General features: G+C 41.3%; 1 protein-coding gene across 2 annotated transcripts in view; it reads left to right on the plus strand.

Annotated features, from left to right (window-relative positions):
- Positions 1 to 922: 922 nt before the first annotated feature.
- tafa5a (TAFA chemokine like family member 5a) overlaps positions 923 to 17,773 on the plus strand; it is a 151,670-nt gene continuing 134,819 nt past the window's right edge. The window contains exon 1 of one of the 2 annotated variants that reach the window (XM_077545434.1): positions 923 to 1,551. In XM_077545434.1, the coding sequence (XP_077401560.1) occupies positions 1,440 to 1,551 (112 nt within the window). In that variant the 5' untranslated portion in view covers positions 923 to 1,439. The remainder of the gene's footprint in view (positions 1,552 to 17,773) is intronic. The other variant, XM_077545433.1, reaches the window with a different exon arrangement.

Consider the following 17,773-nt stretch of genomic DNA (forward strand, 5'->3'; position numbering starts at 1 on the left):
TTTGTGCCAAAGTCGGGTTTTCAAATAAGGAGATAGTAATTGCTTTAATATCATGTAAAACATTCACTCTTTGAAGCGTTGTGTACGGCCAACGACAAAGACACTTCACTTTGTTAAGGTCCACACCATTAGGATCGAGCATTTAAGTTAATTTGTTAAAATGTATATGTATGTATTTATTTATACATTCATGTTTCCAGAATGATTATTTACACATTCATACATTTTGGTCTTTTTTTGTTCAAGTAGCTAAGTTGATGTGTCGAATCTGCTGCTCTCCATCATTCACTTGCATTTAATAATGCAAGTGAAGTGAAGTATGCTAGCTTCTGAATGGTTTGTGCTTAGTCAGCTGATAGGGGATCAAGAAGTGTTGTCGCTATAGCTGTCACATATGACGAGTAAAGTTTAAATTAAGAATGAATAAGTTTCCATTCTGCCTTTTTATTTTATAAACAGTGTCCCATATCCCACCAACAAATCCTCGGATTAGACTATAGCTACGCTATGTGTAGTTCTCGTAAGTTTTTTTCTCTCAGAATATTAAAAATGTATTTATACGTAGCCCTAAAAATCCATCGTAAATTGGCTCGTTTTGTGAGAATATCGATCATCCACCGTGGACTCAGGAAGTAAACATACAGGATATTTATTATATCAAAAAACAAATGTGAGCTGTCATCCCTGTTGATATTGTGACGTAAAAACATAATTTCCCCCCAATTTTGCAACCTCACAGGGCTTATTTCATGACATAATATTGATTATCTGCTGTGAACAGTTCACTTTCCTCATCATTGGAGGTGTCTCTCTCGCTCTTTCCTTCTCGCCCCCTTCTCTCTCTCTCTCTCTCTCTCTCTTTCTCTCTCTCTTTCTCTCTCTCTTTCTCTCTGGTCTAATGCGTTCACCATCTTCCAGCACGCATGCTGTGATTTACTTTCTGCCCGGCTCCCTCATTTCTCTGCTCCATGCTTAATCACCTGACTGCATAGGACCTGGGTGTTATTTTGGAGAGGCTCTGGTGCCTTCTTGCGACTGCGTGAGGGGAGGGTAGAAAAAAATCAGCAGGCAGCACAGGTGAAAGGATCTTTTACGACGCTGCGGTACAGATGATTGAACACTTGGAGCATCCACTCAGCGCAATCAGCCACTGTTCGTGTCGTCCTCGTCGGAAATTGAGATTCAGTGCACTTTTTGGGGGCGGACAACTAAAGGAAATCATTTTTGGAACCAGCGTGGAGGATGTAATGTTTTCTTTTGCGCACCGGTAATCGGACTACCTCTGGAACAAATCAACCTTTTTCCTCCCACTTGCTCCAGCCGGACATTTCAATTCTTAAGAGGAAATAACGAGGAGAAATGAGCTTCTCAAGAGCCCCATTTGGATTGTGAGCTGTTTTGTGCCCCCACCCCCTTCTTACTCCTCTGCGTGCGCTTTCATGGCATCACTGACCCGGTCAGCTAGACGCAAAGACGCCAGTCGCTGGCCGAGGATGTCGTCAACTTTCTGGGCTTTTGTGCTCCTCACCGCGCTCTTGCTTCTCTATTGCGGTAAGTGCATGCGCGCGCGCGCGTTGGCTCCACACCGGTGTGCATGGAATTCAGGAGTCATCATCATACAGTAATGGATACATTTTGATGACATATTTTTTATATGCATTAGTGACACACTGCCTTGCTCATGGGCACATCAGCCTAGCGTGCCTATCTCGGCCAAGAGTGAGAAATTGCGTAAACATATTTTTATATTCTTCAAATTTCTGTAGTCTAGTTCATGATTGTAAAACGTCCTCAAAAGTACCATTGTGAATACTGATACCTTGAAATAAGGCCGGGTATCGGCCCGATACCAATATTTGATTGGTACTCATGCACCCCTTATGAGTGCCTTGCTCAGGGGCTCTCAAGGGAATTGAACCTACTCCACATCTGTATTAGGCCTTATCTCATCCCTAACTGCCCCATTATGCGTTCACTATTGGCATTTACTTTTCTGTATTGATTGCTGACGGCTTTTCTTTACAAATGGATATCGCAAAACACACACTCACTCCTCAAGCAAACACTCACGAGAACGTGACAAGTGGAAATGTGTTTGATTTCTTTTCCTCTGCAATATGTGGATACTAGTGCCATTGGCCTGATGCAGTTTCATGTAATTCAGGCTACTGGACTCACTCACTCACTCAGTCACTCACACACACACACGTCCTGAGGGCTATGCTGCTGGCGCAGACTCACTGAGGTCAGACAGTCATGTGTCAGTCATCCCATTATCGGCACTAAACAGTGACTGCAGAGGATGCATCAAAGACCAAACTCCTGATGAACAGCAAGTTCATTCGACCTTATTAGGCAAATGTATTCACACATGCACACAACACACACACTTGGCCACACAGGGACTGTCTGTGTTTCCGAAGCCTGCTTCTTTCCTTGCACCCTCTTGCCTTTCTTCTGCGAATGCATGAGTCACGCGTGAAGAAAGATCCAGCTGGCACACTATGCTCAAGCCCACTGCACATGGAATATATATATATATATATATATATTTTTAGCATTAGCCTCTCAGTTAATGATTAATATAATCATCCTGTCTTGAAGCACATTACATATTCATGAGCTTTGCTGTCCTTTCACTTTCATGACAGCAAGTTTAATTTAGCTACCCATATATACTGTATACACACACACTATATATATATATATATATATATATATATATATATATATATATATATATATATATATATATATATATATATATATATATATATATATAAATGGCTCAAAAACCTCCAGCCACTATTAGTTTGCATTGACTTGGTGTAAAAAAAAATGTTTGCAATGATGTACAATAAATGTAAATACCCAACTGGGACTTGTCTCCATTCCATGGGTACAAACATTGATTTGTTGTAATTTCACAATGAAAAGCAGAAACCTGAAGTCTGAAATTTTCGATTTCCCAATTTTATGAAAAAAAAAAAGTACTTTTTTGGCCCCTTAGCTCCCTATAATCTGATTCCTGAAAATGTAATAACATTTGCACTCAATTTGATTAAAAAAATAAAATAAATTCACCAATAATGTAATAAAAAAGTCCTGACTGATATTGTATTTTTACCTATAATATATTATAATATAATATAATATTATACGATATGTAGTATATCATCAAGATTTTACTCGAGTAAATATCTGTTACAAACTTTGTAGAAAATACTAGAAGTAGTAGATAAATGTGATTAGTCATGATTAATTCTGGGAAACTATACAATCAATTAGAAATCTTAATCACTTGACAGCACGGCAAGCAGTACATTTGTGTAGGTTTTCCATTGTTCAGAAGTATTGTTTTCTGTTGGTTTCTGGACCTGGAAATGATCCAAATTGTTGGGAATGGGAAAAAATCCATGCGGTACGTCATTGTGCCTTTGTTGAGTACAATGGCGTGTCATTCTAAGATATTCTTTTGTACCCTTGACACTGACTTGTATAACTTGAAGCCATAAACGTACTGTTTGAGTCCTGGCAAAGGTGCGAAACGTGATGATATTTCAGCCCTATGGTGTGTATTGGTGCAACTTGAAGCCTCGGGGGCAGAAATCAACCTGCACTACACCCTCTGTTAATGACAGTCTGAAGTGTGAAGCACCAGGAGAGCTCACAGCTTTTCTCCTTGAAAGATAAGCAGAAGATTGAGTTTTCTTTGTAATCACACCGATGCCGGCTAAATCAATGGGGGGGGCCCGGTTTATAAAAGTCTGAGCGGGAGCCTTTTTTCTCCTACACCGCCTTCGACCATGTTGATTGATCTCCTGCTTTGGGCCAATCAATGGCGGCGCTTGGGTGTTTGTTTCAGTCAGCAAGTCTCCGCGTCCCCCCGAGGAGCTCGACCTCGTACCTGGCAACACCTCGGCCTAATAAGTCTTCTGCGCTTTCATAACATCTTCAGCTCATACTGCGCTCAGCTGTTTGCTGACCTCAAGATACAAAGCTTTTGGTGGACTTCAGGGAAGGGAACCTTTTGTTTTTGCTCACTGAGTATTTGTGCTGAAATTAAACATATATTTCTCACTTTTTGTTGTTGTTGTAGCTTCCCGTGTGCCCGCCTTTCATTTTCTCTTCGCTTGTTCTTACTTTGGCTCCTAATCAATCAACTGGAGCTTCTGAAGACTCTTTCTTTAGCTTCAGCTTTCTTCTTGTTTTTTTTTATTTTCTCTGACCTTCCTTAATTTCCTCCTCTACATGTTGGCTACACACAAGTTATCTCCATAGCACTCATTTCCTTTTTTCGACACTTTGCATGCTGAAGGTCTGAGCTGACGACTGCATGCTATTGACTGAGGCCTCTGCTCTCTCAGGATTTCACTTTCACCACACACTCACAACGCAGAACTCATGAAACCATGCCGATTTTCTTTATTTCATATCAGCTACTTGTGTCATTTCATTGATGTAAAACCCTTGTGTTACGTACTAGTTAATTGCATGCATGGTATAACATTCTTGTGATTCTGTTGAGTTTGAGTCAGTAAAAAATTGACATTAAATAAACAAATAAACAGTCACCACCTGTAATTTTTTGCTGAGGGTCCACTTTAGTTATATTCAGCTGCACTGCGTTGTGATTTGCTTTTTAAGTTGTAAGGTGGGCTAATTAAATGCTTTCGTGGGTTCTAAAGCTTCCACGCACAAGGTTCCCCCTGTTCAACTAAATTATGAGAACTATTTGAATGGAAAAAACATTCTGTTTGCATTGACGCCAAAAACTTGTTGTTTACCGACATTGTTTGCATCAGGGACAGTGTCAGAGTTGTTAGGGTGCCCAAGCGGCGGATTGTGTGAGTTCTTTGATTACGGCTCACATTCATATGGGGCCTGTCACCTCAAATCAACATCCGACTTCACACGTCCCCGTTCTGGCCCTCCAGAGGGGGCTGAGCAACTTGATATCCTTTGATTGGGAAGAGAAAAATGTATGAGTCGCTGGAGGAAAATGAGGGCATTTAAAGGGGGTTGATCCACAGCAAAGAGGATAGAAGGAGGACCAGCGAAGAATAAGAATGGAGAACCCCTGCTGAGGAGGAAGAGCGGGGAACGGTGAGAAGAGAGCAGTGAGCAAAGCGAGAAAAAAGAGAAACAGTCAGGGAGAGAGGAGAAGCAAACTCTAGCAAGATAAATGGCAGCTGCTCAACAATTTAACTGCTCGAGCTGTAAGAGGCTGTTTGAAACTCTAATCACACAAGAATGCTTCACTAGCCGCTGATTACATTCTTGAAAAAAAAAAAAAAAAGACAATCTGCCTCTAGCTCCCTCCTCTGGAACCTCTTGGCGATACTTTTTTTTTTTTTTATGTATCTCACTTTATTCATGAGGCTGTCGTCTGCTCAGGCTGGGCGAGCTAATCAGTATGCTAATCTTAGCTGTCAGGTTAGCCGCAGTTTAGCATGCTCGTGGTCCTGATGAGGGATGCACTTCCTGGCGTGCGAAAACCTGCGGCGACTGCTGATGCATCGGGGTCCTTATAACGCGCTCTTCTGTGCGCTGTTGTGTCCGCACAACACGTTAGCACCGACACACAATACATAAGCACGCTGTACAAGCGCTCAAGGGCAAATGTCACACCTGCACCACCGCACACATTCACGGTGCTTTTGTAAAGATGCGATCATCCAGTTTATAGAGACGCACTTACTTGACAAAAGCCGATGTAGAAAAACACCAGCAACACAGCTTGTAGCTTGTAACAACCGCTTTGATTTGTTGGATTTTTACATCTTTAACTCATTCGCTGGCAGCCATTTTCACTTAAGCAACCTCCTTCGCTCACGGCTGTTTTACTGGATTTTGACTGATTTTGCAAATCCTACATAATATTGTGTTCTATTGCTATAAAAACATGAAACCCACCAAAAGAAAAATTATCTTCTTACATCAGGAAAAAAAAGTATATTTCTATCTGTTTCCATTTTGCAGCAATTAGCATTAGAATATAGCTAAATTTCATCATTATTCCATAATCTGTTTTAAACTGTGGGGAAAACGGCTTGTTTGCTACATGACCCTGGTTTGGTTGATCTCCTATGCTCTGCTACCACCTGCTGGCCGTTTTTATGATAACTACCATTGTTTCAAGCATTCTCTTCGGTTCAGAGGCTGCATCAAATCCTTCTGTATGCTCTAGCATAAAAATAAAAAAAATACGTAAAGTAATAAATACGTTTTTGTCAATGGTAATATTTAATATAGTACCTATTAATACGTTTTTGGGAGAAAATTAGCTCAACTTTCTCTACTATCTAGTACTACTAGTTGGATTATATTGAATCATTTTAGTTAGTGTGTGACTTGCATGTACCTTAACAAATATGAAATATAATGAGCTCTGCTTTTGCACCTTTCATTTAGTTAAATAGTAGTGAATCAAACCTTAGCATTTTCTTCCTAATGGCAGGTGTAAGGTGTTTGTTTTGTTTGTTTTAATATTTTTTTCCTTTCGGACACATTATTACAGGTTACATCAATCACATAATATGACTTGCAACATTGACATCCGAAAGAAGGGCTGATGGGTAGAAGCCATGGCTTATTAGTAACCCGTCTCCATCGATTCTTACTATACGCATCAGTCATATACATTGATTATGATAGACATTGATTCATATAATTTCCAGACTTAAGTCTGCACACTCCTCACTCAGTTCATCTTGAATAATGTCTGTGTGTAAGTTGCAGCTAGTACCAATTATTTGGAAATGGTAAATCGGTTCCCGGACGCCACCAACAGGCCCACCCAACCAGGCCAGCAGCTTGGTATGCTCGTTCACCAGTAGGGTCTTCGCTGAACTTGGATCAGCTTTCACACACGTTGTGGCTTCCAGAAGAGTAGTTCGACTTGCATTCTGCCCATTGCTTCCACAGCAATGTTCACTCCATTCTGGTCAGTTCAGCCATCACTGTTGCCAGCATCCGATGATGCTTGGATCTTGATACTCCTGAACGCTCACCAAGGCCAGCCCACCCGGCGGAGTAGCCCCCGCTATATGCATCCCGGAACCATGTTCACCAACCCCATTGTAACTATTTACAGCAGATACATTGCAGCCACAATACAACCTTATCACGACAGCCTTGCATGTTACAACAAATGTCCAAACCGAAATAGAGCCAGACAATGTAATCATATGCTATATTTACATTATTCAAATCATGATAGCTCCAGTTTTGGGTTAATTAGTAATATGTTACAATAATTCCATTTGGGTTGGACATAATCCACAATTTAATGATGTGAGTTACTGATAGCAGTTAAAACTCCGCCAATTCTTCCACTAGTTTCATGATCAATATTTTCTTCTGAGAAGATGAATCTTCTTTTGTTTGGATTTTAGTTAGAAATCACGAGCGAGTGCAGGAGCAAGAACAGATGCGTCCTTCCTCGACAGATGCGTCCTTGATAGTGACCTAATATTTTGACTGGTGAGTGCTTAATGTTCTGAAAAACATATTTATGTCTTTGCGTCAATGTTCAGAAATCATCTGTACTACATAGACCAGCATTTTCCAACTTTTATTGTACGAAGGCATATTTTAGATGAAAAAAAAATAATGATGGATGATCTGGTCTCAGTTTACTCATAAATGGATTTACTTTGTGTAAAATATGGGCCTGGCTACTGGTGGATACACAAATTATTTGTACTTCTGCCATCAAATGAAAGATAACTTAATTATTCTGCATGCCACTACATACACTACACTACATACATGATTTGTAGTCAATAAATGATACATTTTGGTCCATTTAAATGAACTGAAATATTTCCCGCACTCGATGATTGAAATGATTAAAAAATTCTGCTACTGGTCTATAAATCATCGTATAGTGTGGGTCCTGAATGCTTCAAGGAAATTCAGATTGAATATAAACGCAGTAGGACTCCGAGGTCTGCAGATTTGGGTCAATTAGTGGATCCCAGGTTTCAAAGAAAATATGGTGAAGCCGCATTTAGCTGTTATGCTGCAGACAAATGGAATAAATTGCCAAATGAAGTGAACATAAGGGGGATGTCAACCCCAACATTTTCTCTACAATAATGCACCTTCACTAGTCATAAGACAGCATTCTAAATAATATTGCGTTTGTGGAATATGAATTAAGCAGAAAAATCCACATTTTGATCCATCTCAGGGGGCAGACATTTTGTCACTTGCTGTCGTCTGAAAATGGCATCACGTTTGCTCGGGGCTCAGGTAAGGATCAATCACGGCTCAGATGAATGAGTTTGGTCATGTGAAAGTCACATGACCAAACTCAGAAAACCGGTGAGCTGAGATTGGTCGTTATCTAACCCCTGAGCAACTGTGATGTCATTTTCAGTCAACAGCAAGTGGCGAAAGCCACCGCCTGAGATGGGGAAAGAACAGGTGGCTTTTGCTGCTTAGTTCATGTTCTACAATTGCAATATTAAACAGAATTAGTGTAAATACGTTTTTGGTTTGACTTGCACTTTAAATCCAAGTTTAAAAAAAAAAATGCTTTGTCTTCATCCATCTTTTTTTTTATAAATGCTTTTTAAGCATTTTAAAATCACTTTCACTCTACAGTCTTAGTCAAACAGTTGCCTTGTGCTGGTGTACCTAATTAAGTGTCTGGTTTGTGTGAATTCCTGCAACCAAGCAGTGATCCAGATGTATTAAAATCACGTCCATAAATGCATAGTTATAATGTATATTATATTGTCTGTGTGCTGCCTTTGGTTATTTCCCTCCTCTTTGTTTTGTTTATGTTGTTTTACCAGTAAAACGAAGCAGAATTCCTTAGCGCCGCTAATGTGTGCTGATAGCTGAGGCATGTAACCGTCGCCACGGTGCAGGTATACATATACCTCAGAGTGCACGCTTCCAGACAAAACACTGACTTTTTGTCTGTGAAGCTTCCGCCGGGGCTGATTCACCAGCCGAAGAAGGAAGTGGGTGTGGGGGGGGGGGGGTTGTGACAGGGCTGACCTCACTTGTAGGTGAACACGTGCACATATTTGAATATGTTATCCTATTTCCAGCATAGCCCGCAGCCTTCTCCTCTGTAGGGAGGGAGGCTGAGAAAGGAGCCGCTGTCAGGGAGTAGTAAAGCGGCCCCGCCGATGGCCCGGGGAGGTAAATTTACAAAAGGAAGTCAACTTGTTAAGTCTTCCTGCGAGAAAGGGAAATGCCACATTATGGATCCCGCCAAATTGGGCCAGAATATGTATACATATTTAAAGAGCTTTTTAGACGGCGTTGTTGCAAAATTTAAAGCTTGATGAGCATTTGTACCAGGCAGCGGAGGGAGGGAGGGTCATATCTGCAATTATCGTATAATGAGCGTTCCACATATGGAAGGTGTCAACTTTTGTAAGTCAAGTAAGACATATTACCATTTTGCAACTTGAAATTTGAAATATTAAGCAGGCGTGGGATCTCTTTATGCGCGCACGAGGCCCACTGACATTAAATGGGCCTGAACATGAGCATTCAAAATGGAAGGCTTGCGGTGATCCTCAGGTTGGCGTCTGGCGGGCCACTGCTCTTGGCTGCGAGGCACCAGCCCAGCCGTCATCCCATCAGCTTTAAATTGTGTCCAGGTCAGCACACTTTGAGGCAATTAAATCGCACCAGGACACGCTCAATTATGGCTGACGCCAACAGTTGGCGCTGTTCGGGGAACATCTTCACCGGGATTAAACTAGGTTCATTCTAAACCGACATTTTTAATAATGGACTGCGGTTAAAGTTTGTCTAGGAGCATCTATTTGGTAGTTCTGTTTTGGACGGTATTTAAAAATCCCTTTAAAAAACACATTGGCTAATTATAATTATCTAGAAAGTTAAGTGACGTTTAGTGACATTTCAAAGTGCTGCCTTGCTATCCGTACCAATTTTTTACAAACACTTTTATCTGCATTCATTATAGATGTCACTGTGGTCTCCATGGTGACCATTGTTGCCTGCCGAACCTCATGTGGAGCAAACAGTTGCTGCACCACAGCAGGGCCCCTTGCTTTAGTCAACTCACTTGTTCAGTAAAGTTGAGTTACAAAGTGCCCCCCCCCCCCTACTCAAAAACCTCCTCATCGCACACTTGCTCTCTCATAAGACATATCTCCACATTCACTGCCAAACTGCTTTCTCTCCTAATAGCACGCTAATACAGTATGTGCTGACATTTACTTTATGAAAGCAAACCGCTAAAGTGTTTTTTAGTTTGCCTACCCGACTGACTACATGGCTAATTGCACCCAAAATGTTGGCTGTCTCATTGGGAATTAATGTGCTGTTGGTGCAAATCTTTAAAAACGCCACACATGGACTCATGTTAATGGAAAACAAAATTATTAGGGGTTCAAAGACACTTTATTGTTATAAATTTGATGACGGCAGGAAAAACTGGCACTTGCGAATGCCAACGTTTACTGTCAAGCATAACTAAGAAGCTGAAAAATTCCCCTATTTGTGTGCTTTCTTTGTTATGCCCTGCTCCTTCAAAAGTGCCACATTAGAGGTGAACAGGGTTGATTGATTGAAGGCCATATGCTGTTTTCGAACTGTCACTGAAAGCAACCACACTTCGCGGACGGACGGACGGACGGACAGACAGATAGATAGATAGATAGATGGATAGATGACGATGTGTGACATCAACTGCAAAATGAACTTTTATCCCAGTCACAAGTTTAGCCGTGTATACTGTATGTTGTGTATGATGTTTAAATAGTAAATTGGTGGGAGGAAGATTTGCTTGGAAGGTGTAACTCACATTATGGTTGTAGGCTAGCGGGCTAGCTAGCAATAAGCTACAGCGCGTAGCATGCCACTGGACTCTCAGCTCAAACTTTCGCTCCGAGTAAATTCCAGTGAATACCGGTCGTCATTTCCTCCTCCCGTCCGTGAAGCTTTTTCAAACTGCTAGCGTGTGGAGGACACGACTAGTCAGTTTGTTCGTTCCCAACTCCCTGACATGTAGCAAGGGTCCCAATCGGGCGGGCGTGCACGCGCTCGCTCTCTCGCTCTGCCCTCTCTCTGTCTCGTTCTGTCCTTCTCTCTCTCTCGCTGTCTGTCTGTCTCTCTCTCTTTCTCTCTCGCCCTCTTTCGTACTCTCTCTCATCGTAATTGTAATCCTTCGAAGTAATCCCCATTTTTAATAAATGTACCTGTAATCTGATTACATGTTTTTCCTGTAACTGTAATGAAATACAGCTACTTTTTTTTTTTTTTTGTAATCTGAATATGTAATGGCGGTACATCTATTCCGTTACTCCCCAAGCCTGGAGGTGAAGTAGCCAGCATTGGCTACCAGCTGATAGATGAACAGCAGCATGATGGAAGGTTCCACTAAAGTTCCAAAAGACAGTAAAAATAGACAAAAAAATAAAATAAAAATTCAGGGCTGATAACAGCAGAAAGTCCCATGCTATATTGTATAATAATTGCTCTACAATGCATGTGAAGTTCCTGGCTGATATACAGATGAAGCGGGATTTTAGAGGGAACTTTATGCTTTAATTCACACTAAAAAAAGAAAGAATCATTCACTTATGGTGGTCGTCAGTGGATGATGATAATAATATAATTGACAATAATAATCCTCCACCCATGTTGAATTGTAGGAAACAGCACGATGAGTAGAGAGAGCAAGTGTGGAGACGTGAGTATAGACAGTGAGAGTCTAAAAATAACATAAAACTCAATATGGATATAATATAAATATGAAACATGCCAGTCAAGGTGCATCATTTAAGACTAATATAACCTGAGAGTAATGAACATAAAGTGGAGATATTTAAAACAAATTTAAGGAAGGCAGCTATAGCACGTCATACACAAGGAAACTCGTGCTGCTTTACATAATTAAAAGTGCAATATTTTAAAGCAAAAAAAAAAAAAACCTCAAAAGAACTAAAGACACTTACAAAGTACGGAAATAAACGTTTAAATTTTAGAGATGACTAAAATTAGCAAATAAAACAGTGTAAGAAAAATAATTTGGGGTTAAAAACTTCTCATAGCATAGCTTTTAACCTGAAATAAAAAATATTCACACTTTAATATTACTTTCATATTTAATTTAGAAGTCATTGAGTAATATTTTCCTTCTAGTCACATATGCACCGAAATGTAACATGGGACTTCAGAAGTATTTGCTCGCAAACATTTACTGTGCTTTGAGCCAAATTCATGTAATTTGCCTCTCTGTTTATCGGTTAATAATTATTGCAATGTATCTTAATTCAAACTGATAGACTCACTTTATCTACAACACAGTTAACTTTTTTGCATACAGTTTTTTGTACACTATAGACAAAGTGTACATCTACAGTATATATATATTGGGTTAATTTTCTAAAAATGCTTCATGTGTTTGTGTACCATATTAAAAATACTGACAGAAATAATAGTTCAAATCTAATGATGACTTTAACTTTTAGACAGTATTGTATTCCTTTTATATCTGTCCATCTGTGCATATTCTAGGGCAGGGGCGGGCAAACTTGGTCCTCGAGGGCCGAAGTCGTGCAGGTTGTCAAGGTTTCCCTCTTCCAACACAATCTAATTCCAATCAACAGGATTGTTATCAGGTTTATGCAGAGTTTGCTGATGAACTGATGATATATCAGCTGTGTTGGAGACGTTGTTCACAAGGAATACGTCACAGCAAATAAACAAATTTGATTGCACGGTTCCTTCTGAGCCGGACTGAAATCGCTTTCAACGGCCGAGTGACCAAACCAACTTTCTTCCGCTCAAGAAAGTGGGTGTGGCTTGCCAGGCTATAATCTGTAATCCGTAGAAGACAGACGGGCAAGGTTCATTGTGGGATTCATGCTGTAGAAGCCATGGTGGTAAAAAATATGACGCAAAGAAAGATTGGGATTACAATTGGCGTTAGCATCTGAACATCTTGTAATGGGTTGGTAGACTTGTTTCTGATCATTTTATTAAAAAAATAGTATCCACTATCCATGTATTGCTGACTCAAAAAGATAATAAAATGGTTGATGGGAAAGTAGAAATTGCTTCTTCACTCCAGCATCTCCGCGCTTCCTTGCACTTCTCGTGTATTTTTTCCCCCAAAACAAATAATCTTGAAGACATTTATATTTAATTGTAATCTTGTAAGATTACATTCAAAGGACATTTAAGTGTTTCGGGATTGTATTTTTCAGTATAAGGTCTTAAACAATTTTACATGGGTGTGCATTATCTGCAAGTTGTTCCTATTCATATCTGGGCTTGATCCTAGCCATTGTGCAAGGGTTTATCGTGTGCTGACACCTTTTTTCACAAAGGTGGCTCATAGTGGTTAGCACAATTCTAAAAAGCTTTGTCAAAGTGATTGTTTTACTTTTTACTTTGGAACTAGTGCTTTTAGTTGAGCGAGGGTTGTGCTTAATTGGGTCAGAATTTAGACAGAAGTCTGAGGCTGTGCTTCTCTCTCAAGAGGATTCACGGATGCACACTTGTGCATGTTTTGCCTTGGGCCAGTAAGCCCATCCAGAGTGCAATGTTAAAGCTACCCCCCCCCCCCCCCCCCCTTTACCCACTGCCACCTCCTCCCACCTCCTTTCCTTTATTACTACAAAAAGCAATTGCTTGGAAGAAAATGCCAGAATGGTGCTTTGAATTCCTGGAGGGGCCCATCACGGAGACACGGCCCACGGAGCTGAGACAGCTAGCATCTGGAGCGGAGACACGGTGGCGTGAGTGGGGAGGGGTGCAGCGTGAGTGAGGGAAGCAGAAGAGAGCGGGATGAGCAACGAGAGAACGACAGAGAGCGCGAGGAGGCAGCGAAATGGCGAGCGCGAGACAGACGGAGCCAGAGGTCGACAAGGGAGCCTTAGGAAGTGCTCGGAAAGAGGAGTGGGAAAGGGGGGCAGTTGAGCCAATGTGACAAAAGACAGACGACGACATCGAGACGCTCCGCCAATTGACAGCCGGCCGGGGAATAAAGTCAGCTAACACAACGAAGCAGTCTGCAGACGGAGCAGCCCGGAGGCTCTCTGAAGCGAAAACAAATATTACATTAGAAGAGACAGAAGCCATTTGTCACAATGGGCGGCCTGAGAGGTAGTTAAGGTGGTGCAAATAAGCACCTACAGCCTGCTTGATCTACAGTATGTCGCCAACACCATGAAAATTGTGCTGAAGTCAACTCCGTTCAATCAATTATCCCTCTTGAGATGGCAAACTTTCACCTCTCAAAGTTGTTATTGGACCTGCAGGGCGTTCCTTACTTCTACTCGAGTCTGCCCACGTGCACACGCGCGTTGCCGCACACCTCAGCATCCCGCTGACTCGCGTGCTGACAGCCACAATTCAATGTTAATGTGTCTGCCAGACAAATCTGCAAGACATTTATGGCCTCGGTGACAGCTGCACTCTCTGTGCACCCGCATGTCATCAAGTGTGCAGCCCGTGAAGCTTGTTTAAAGGATAGTGAGGGAGTCAGGCCGCCTGTCATTTGGTCAGTCAGACGCTTGGCTCAGCGCCATACGGCGCATTATCCCGACCGCTCTTTCAATTTCATAACCCAAGCATCTACATCTTACTCGTTTGTTTCCGGCTGATCTCCGGCTCGTTAGGCTTCATCAGTTTGTGCCAGAGATAGGGACTCACCACTCGGACTCTGGCTGGTGAGAGACATACTTTTTTTTTTTTTTGACTTGCAACTCGGCTTAGACTCGTTCCTGAATGACTCGAGACACTTTGTTTGGGACTCGCAAACATTTCGAGTCTGGCTTGCTTTCATTTTATCTCCTTACTCCAAATGTCATCCGTATGAGTGTGCATGTGGCTTGTAAGTCTCCCTACCTTTCCGTGCGCCCGAGCAACGTCTATTGTTAATGATGTTGAGTAGAAGAATCCGACAAAGACACACAAACCGCAACAGGCTGCTGCAGCACTGCCGTTTGTTATAACTTTTGCTTTCAAAGATTTTATCCAGCCAGTTGGAATTGTCAGGGATTTGGACTTGACTCGGACTTGGAGCTTAAAGACTGATTTGACTTGGACTTTTGGGTCAAAGACTTGAGACTTGACTTAGACTTGGCCTTAGAGACTTGTGCCCATGCGCATAGGTTAGATAGGACCGCTCTCATGCAAATATTTATACACCCCAACCACAAATGGGATCACTCTTTTGGGATGCAAAATGACATTTGTTTCGATATATCAAATAACCTGCACTGTGAATGTTTACATAGTGTGTGCAGTTCAAAAAAGAAAACATTAGTTAACATTCCATTGTTATTGTGACTTAGATGATTTTCTCTTCTATTTTCTTGTGAGAATACACACGGTTCTGTATTGGATGCAGCACCACTGTATTTTCCAGCTTTGGCACTACTTGCCATGTGTCTCTGAACCTGAATCAATCAGGTTTGACCTGAGATTAGCCAGCGTTGACTCTGTTTGAACCCACCAAAGAAGGGTTTTCCAGTCAGAAAAAAAGCTTGTTAGTGGTATTTGTTTGTTCTCTGGTTTCTTCTTGTCTGAATGTGTGAATGATATGGAAATGGCAACTTGCCTGCCCTTATTTATTTCAGCACTGCCGCTGTTCCAACAGCCGTATAGGGATGTGAAAACAATGAACTGATTTGCGGCCGCTGCTGTAGTCGGGAGTAAAATAAGATACAGTTCAAGATTTGATATGAGACACCGTGGGGCTCTGAGGAGGGAGGATGAGGAAGCTGCCTCATTTCAATGGGGAAAGCAAGCAGCGTGGCTGCCTTGCTCAAATGACGGACCACACGCGTGAAATGCCACTAATTAGGCTATGTTTACACTGCAGGTCTTAATGCTCAATTCCGATTTTTTGGTGAAATCCGATTTTTTGGGGTAAGCATTCACATTACCCATTAAATGCAACCTCATTCTGTCTGCTGTGTGGACGTAATGCGTCCCCAAAGTGACCCACAAGCGCAGTAGAGGTTACAACATCACTCACAACGCCGTTTGCGGAAGTAAACACGTATTGTCCAGGAGCGTGTCAGGGCCACGGACTCTTATAAGTCCGTCGTCGGGGCTCATATTTTTACCATCTCATATCTACATAGGAGTGATGCAGGAGGAGGTAGAAATAATATTTTGCGAAAATGAGGCTTGCCTATTTAGCGCCTTATCTCACGGGGACCTCTCCTTTTTTCTCTCTCTCTAACGATGATTTCACGTTATTGCCACGTGTAATAAATCAGCTGTCTGCGTGGCTAAATTACTAATATCACCACCACAAATGTCATCTTTAGACTTCATGTTTTAAGTGGGATTAAATTAAAGTCAAATATAAAGTCACAATTGTTACTCAAAACAACTTTGCATCTCTCAAGCCAAGCGGACCTCCCGGATGCGTCAAGCATAAATTAAGCTTCAAGCCCCCGCCCGCATGGAAGCGCGCATTGGACTTTTGATGACGTTGAGGTCGGATATATGCAACCTGGCCGTTCAGACTGCGCTCGCATTGCAAAAATTCAGATACGTATCCGATCTAGGACCACATATGAAAGTGACCCAGGTCGGATGTGAAAAAAATCAGAATTGAGCCGTTCAGACTGACCTAAAAAAGTCAGATAACATTTGGGCAAAAAAATCCGATCTGGGTCGCATTTGCCTGCAGTGTGAACGCAGCCTTAGAGGAGTCAAATATCGAAGTGTACACAGCAAATCGTCAGTTTCCAGTGTTCGATCAAATATGCAGTAAGCAGTGTTATTTTTACATTTTCAGAGTAAATATCATTGAGTGTTGGGGTGGATTTTGGGTGTAGCGTGAATAGCACTACCTTGAGTGTTAAATTGACCACACCCTAATTTCCGGTGAAGGAGAAACTTTTCCAATTTTCTAGTGTGCTGTCAACATTTTAACAGCGATACACCCAGTTGTTGGTGGGGCGGCGTGGATCAGTGATAGAGTGGTCGTCTCTAGACCCTGAGATCGTGGGTTAGATCCCAGGCTAGTGTAAATATGTCAAAGTATCCTTGTGCAAGATAGTGAGCCCCCAGTTGCTCTTTATGCTGTGTCATCAGCAGTCAAAACATAAAGCGCTTTGAGTGCCTTGCAAGGAGGAAAAACTTGAAAAAAAATGAAGTACCATTTACCAGAGTAAATTGTAGTTAATTTTTAGTTTTTGACACTGACACTAGTGCAATACACTCCTAAGATTTTTAACACCAGAGTTAAGTCTAGTTTGGTAGAATTAAATGTTTAACACTGACACTAGTGTGGAGTACTTTCAACGCTACTCGGTGTTTAGCAGTGTCGATTTTTAACTCTATACAGTGTTGGAGTAACACTAGTTAAGTGTGAAAAAAGTAACATTTTGAAAGGTGTCAGATTTAAACTCCTTGGTGTTGACACATTTAATCACTTTTCTAGTGTTAGATTTAACACTATCAGTGAGAATCTATGCGGTGATTTTGCTTTGTATGTATGAATTCATAACGGGGTAAAAATATTGCAAGTGGGCCACAAACAACCACTATTACCTCCTTGTATTCACAAATATTCATCAGCGAATGGTTTGTAGTAAATATGTTACAGTCGTGGTGTCTAAACATTTGTGGCCCATTGTCCATATTTTAACAGCTGCTCCGCCCAATTATGATAAATTGACTTTATATATATTTTTTTATAAATATGGAAAGACAAGTTAGAAACTATTTAACTAACATAGTAACATCTGGTGAATTCAGTTCCAGGAATCCACCTTACTTTTGTCAGATTAATGCGCCTCAACAA

Source organism: Vanacampus margaritifer, chromosome 15 (genome assembly GCF_051991255.1).
Source record: "Vanacampus margaritifer isolate UIUO_Vmar chromosome 15, RoL_Vmar_1.0, whole genome shotgun sequence".
In the NCBI taxonomy this organism is placed as follows: Eukaryota; Metazoa; Chordata; class Actinopteri; order Syngnathiformes; family Syngnathidae; genus Vanacampus; species Vanacampus margaritifer.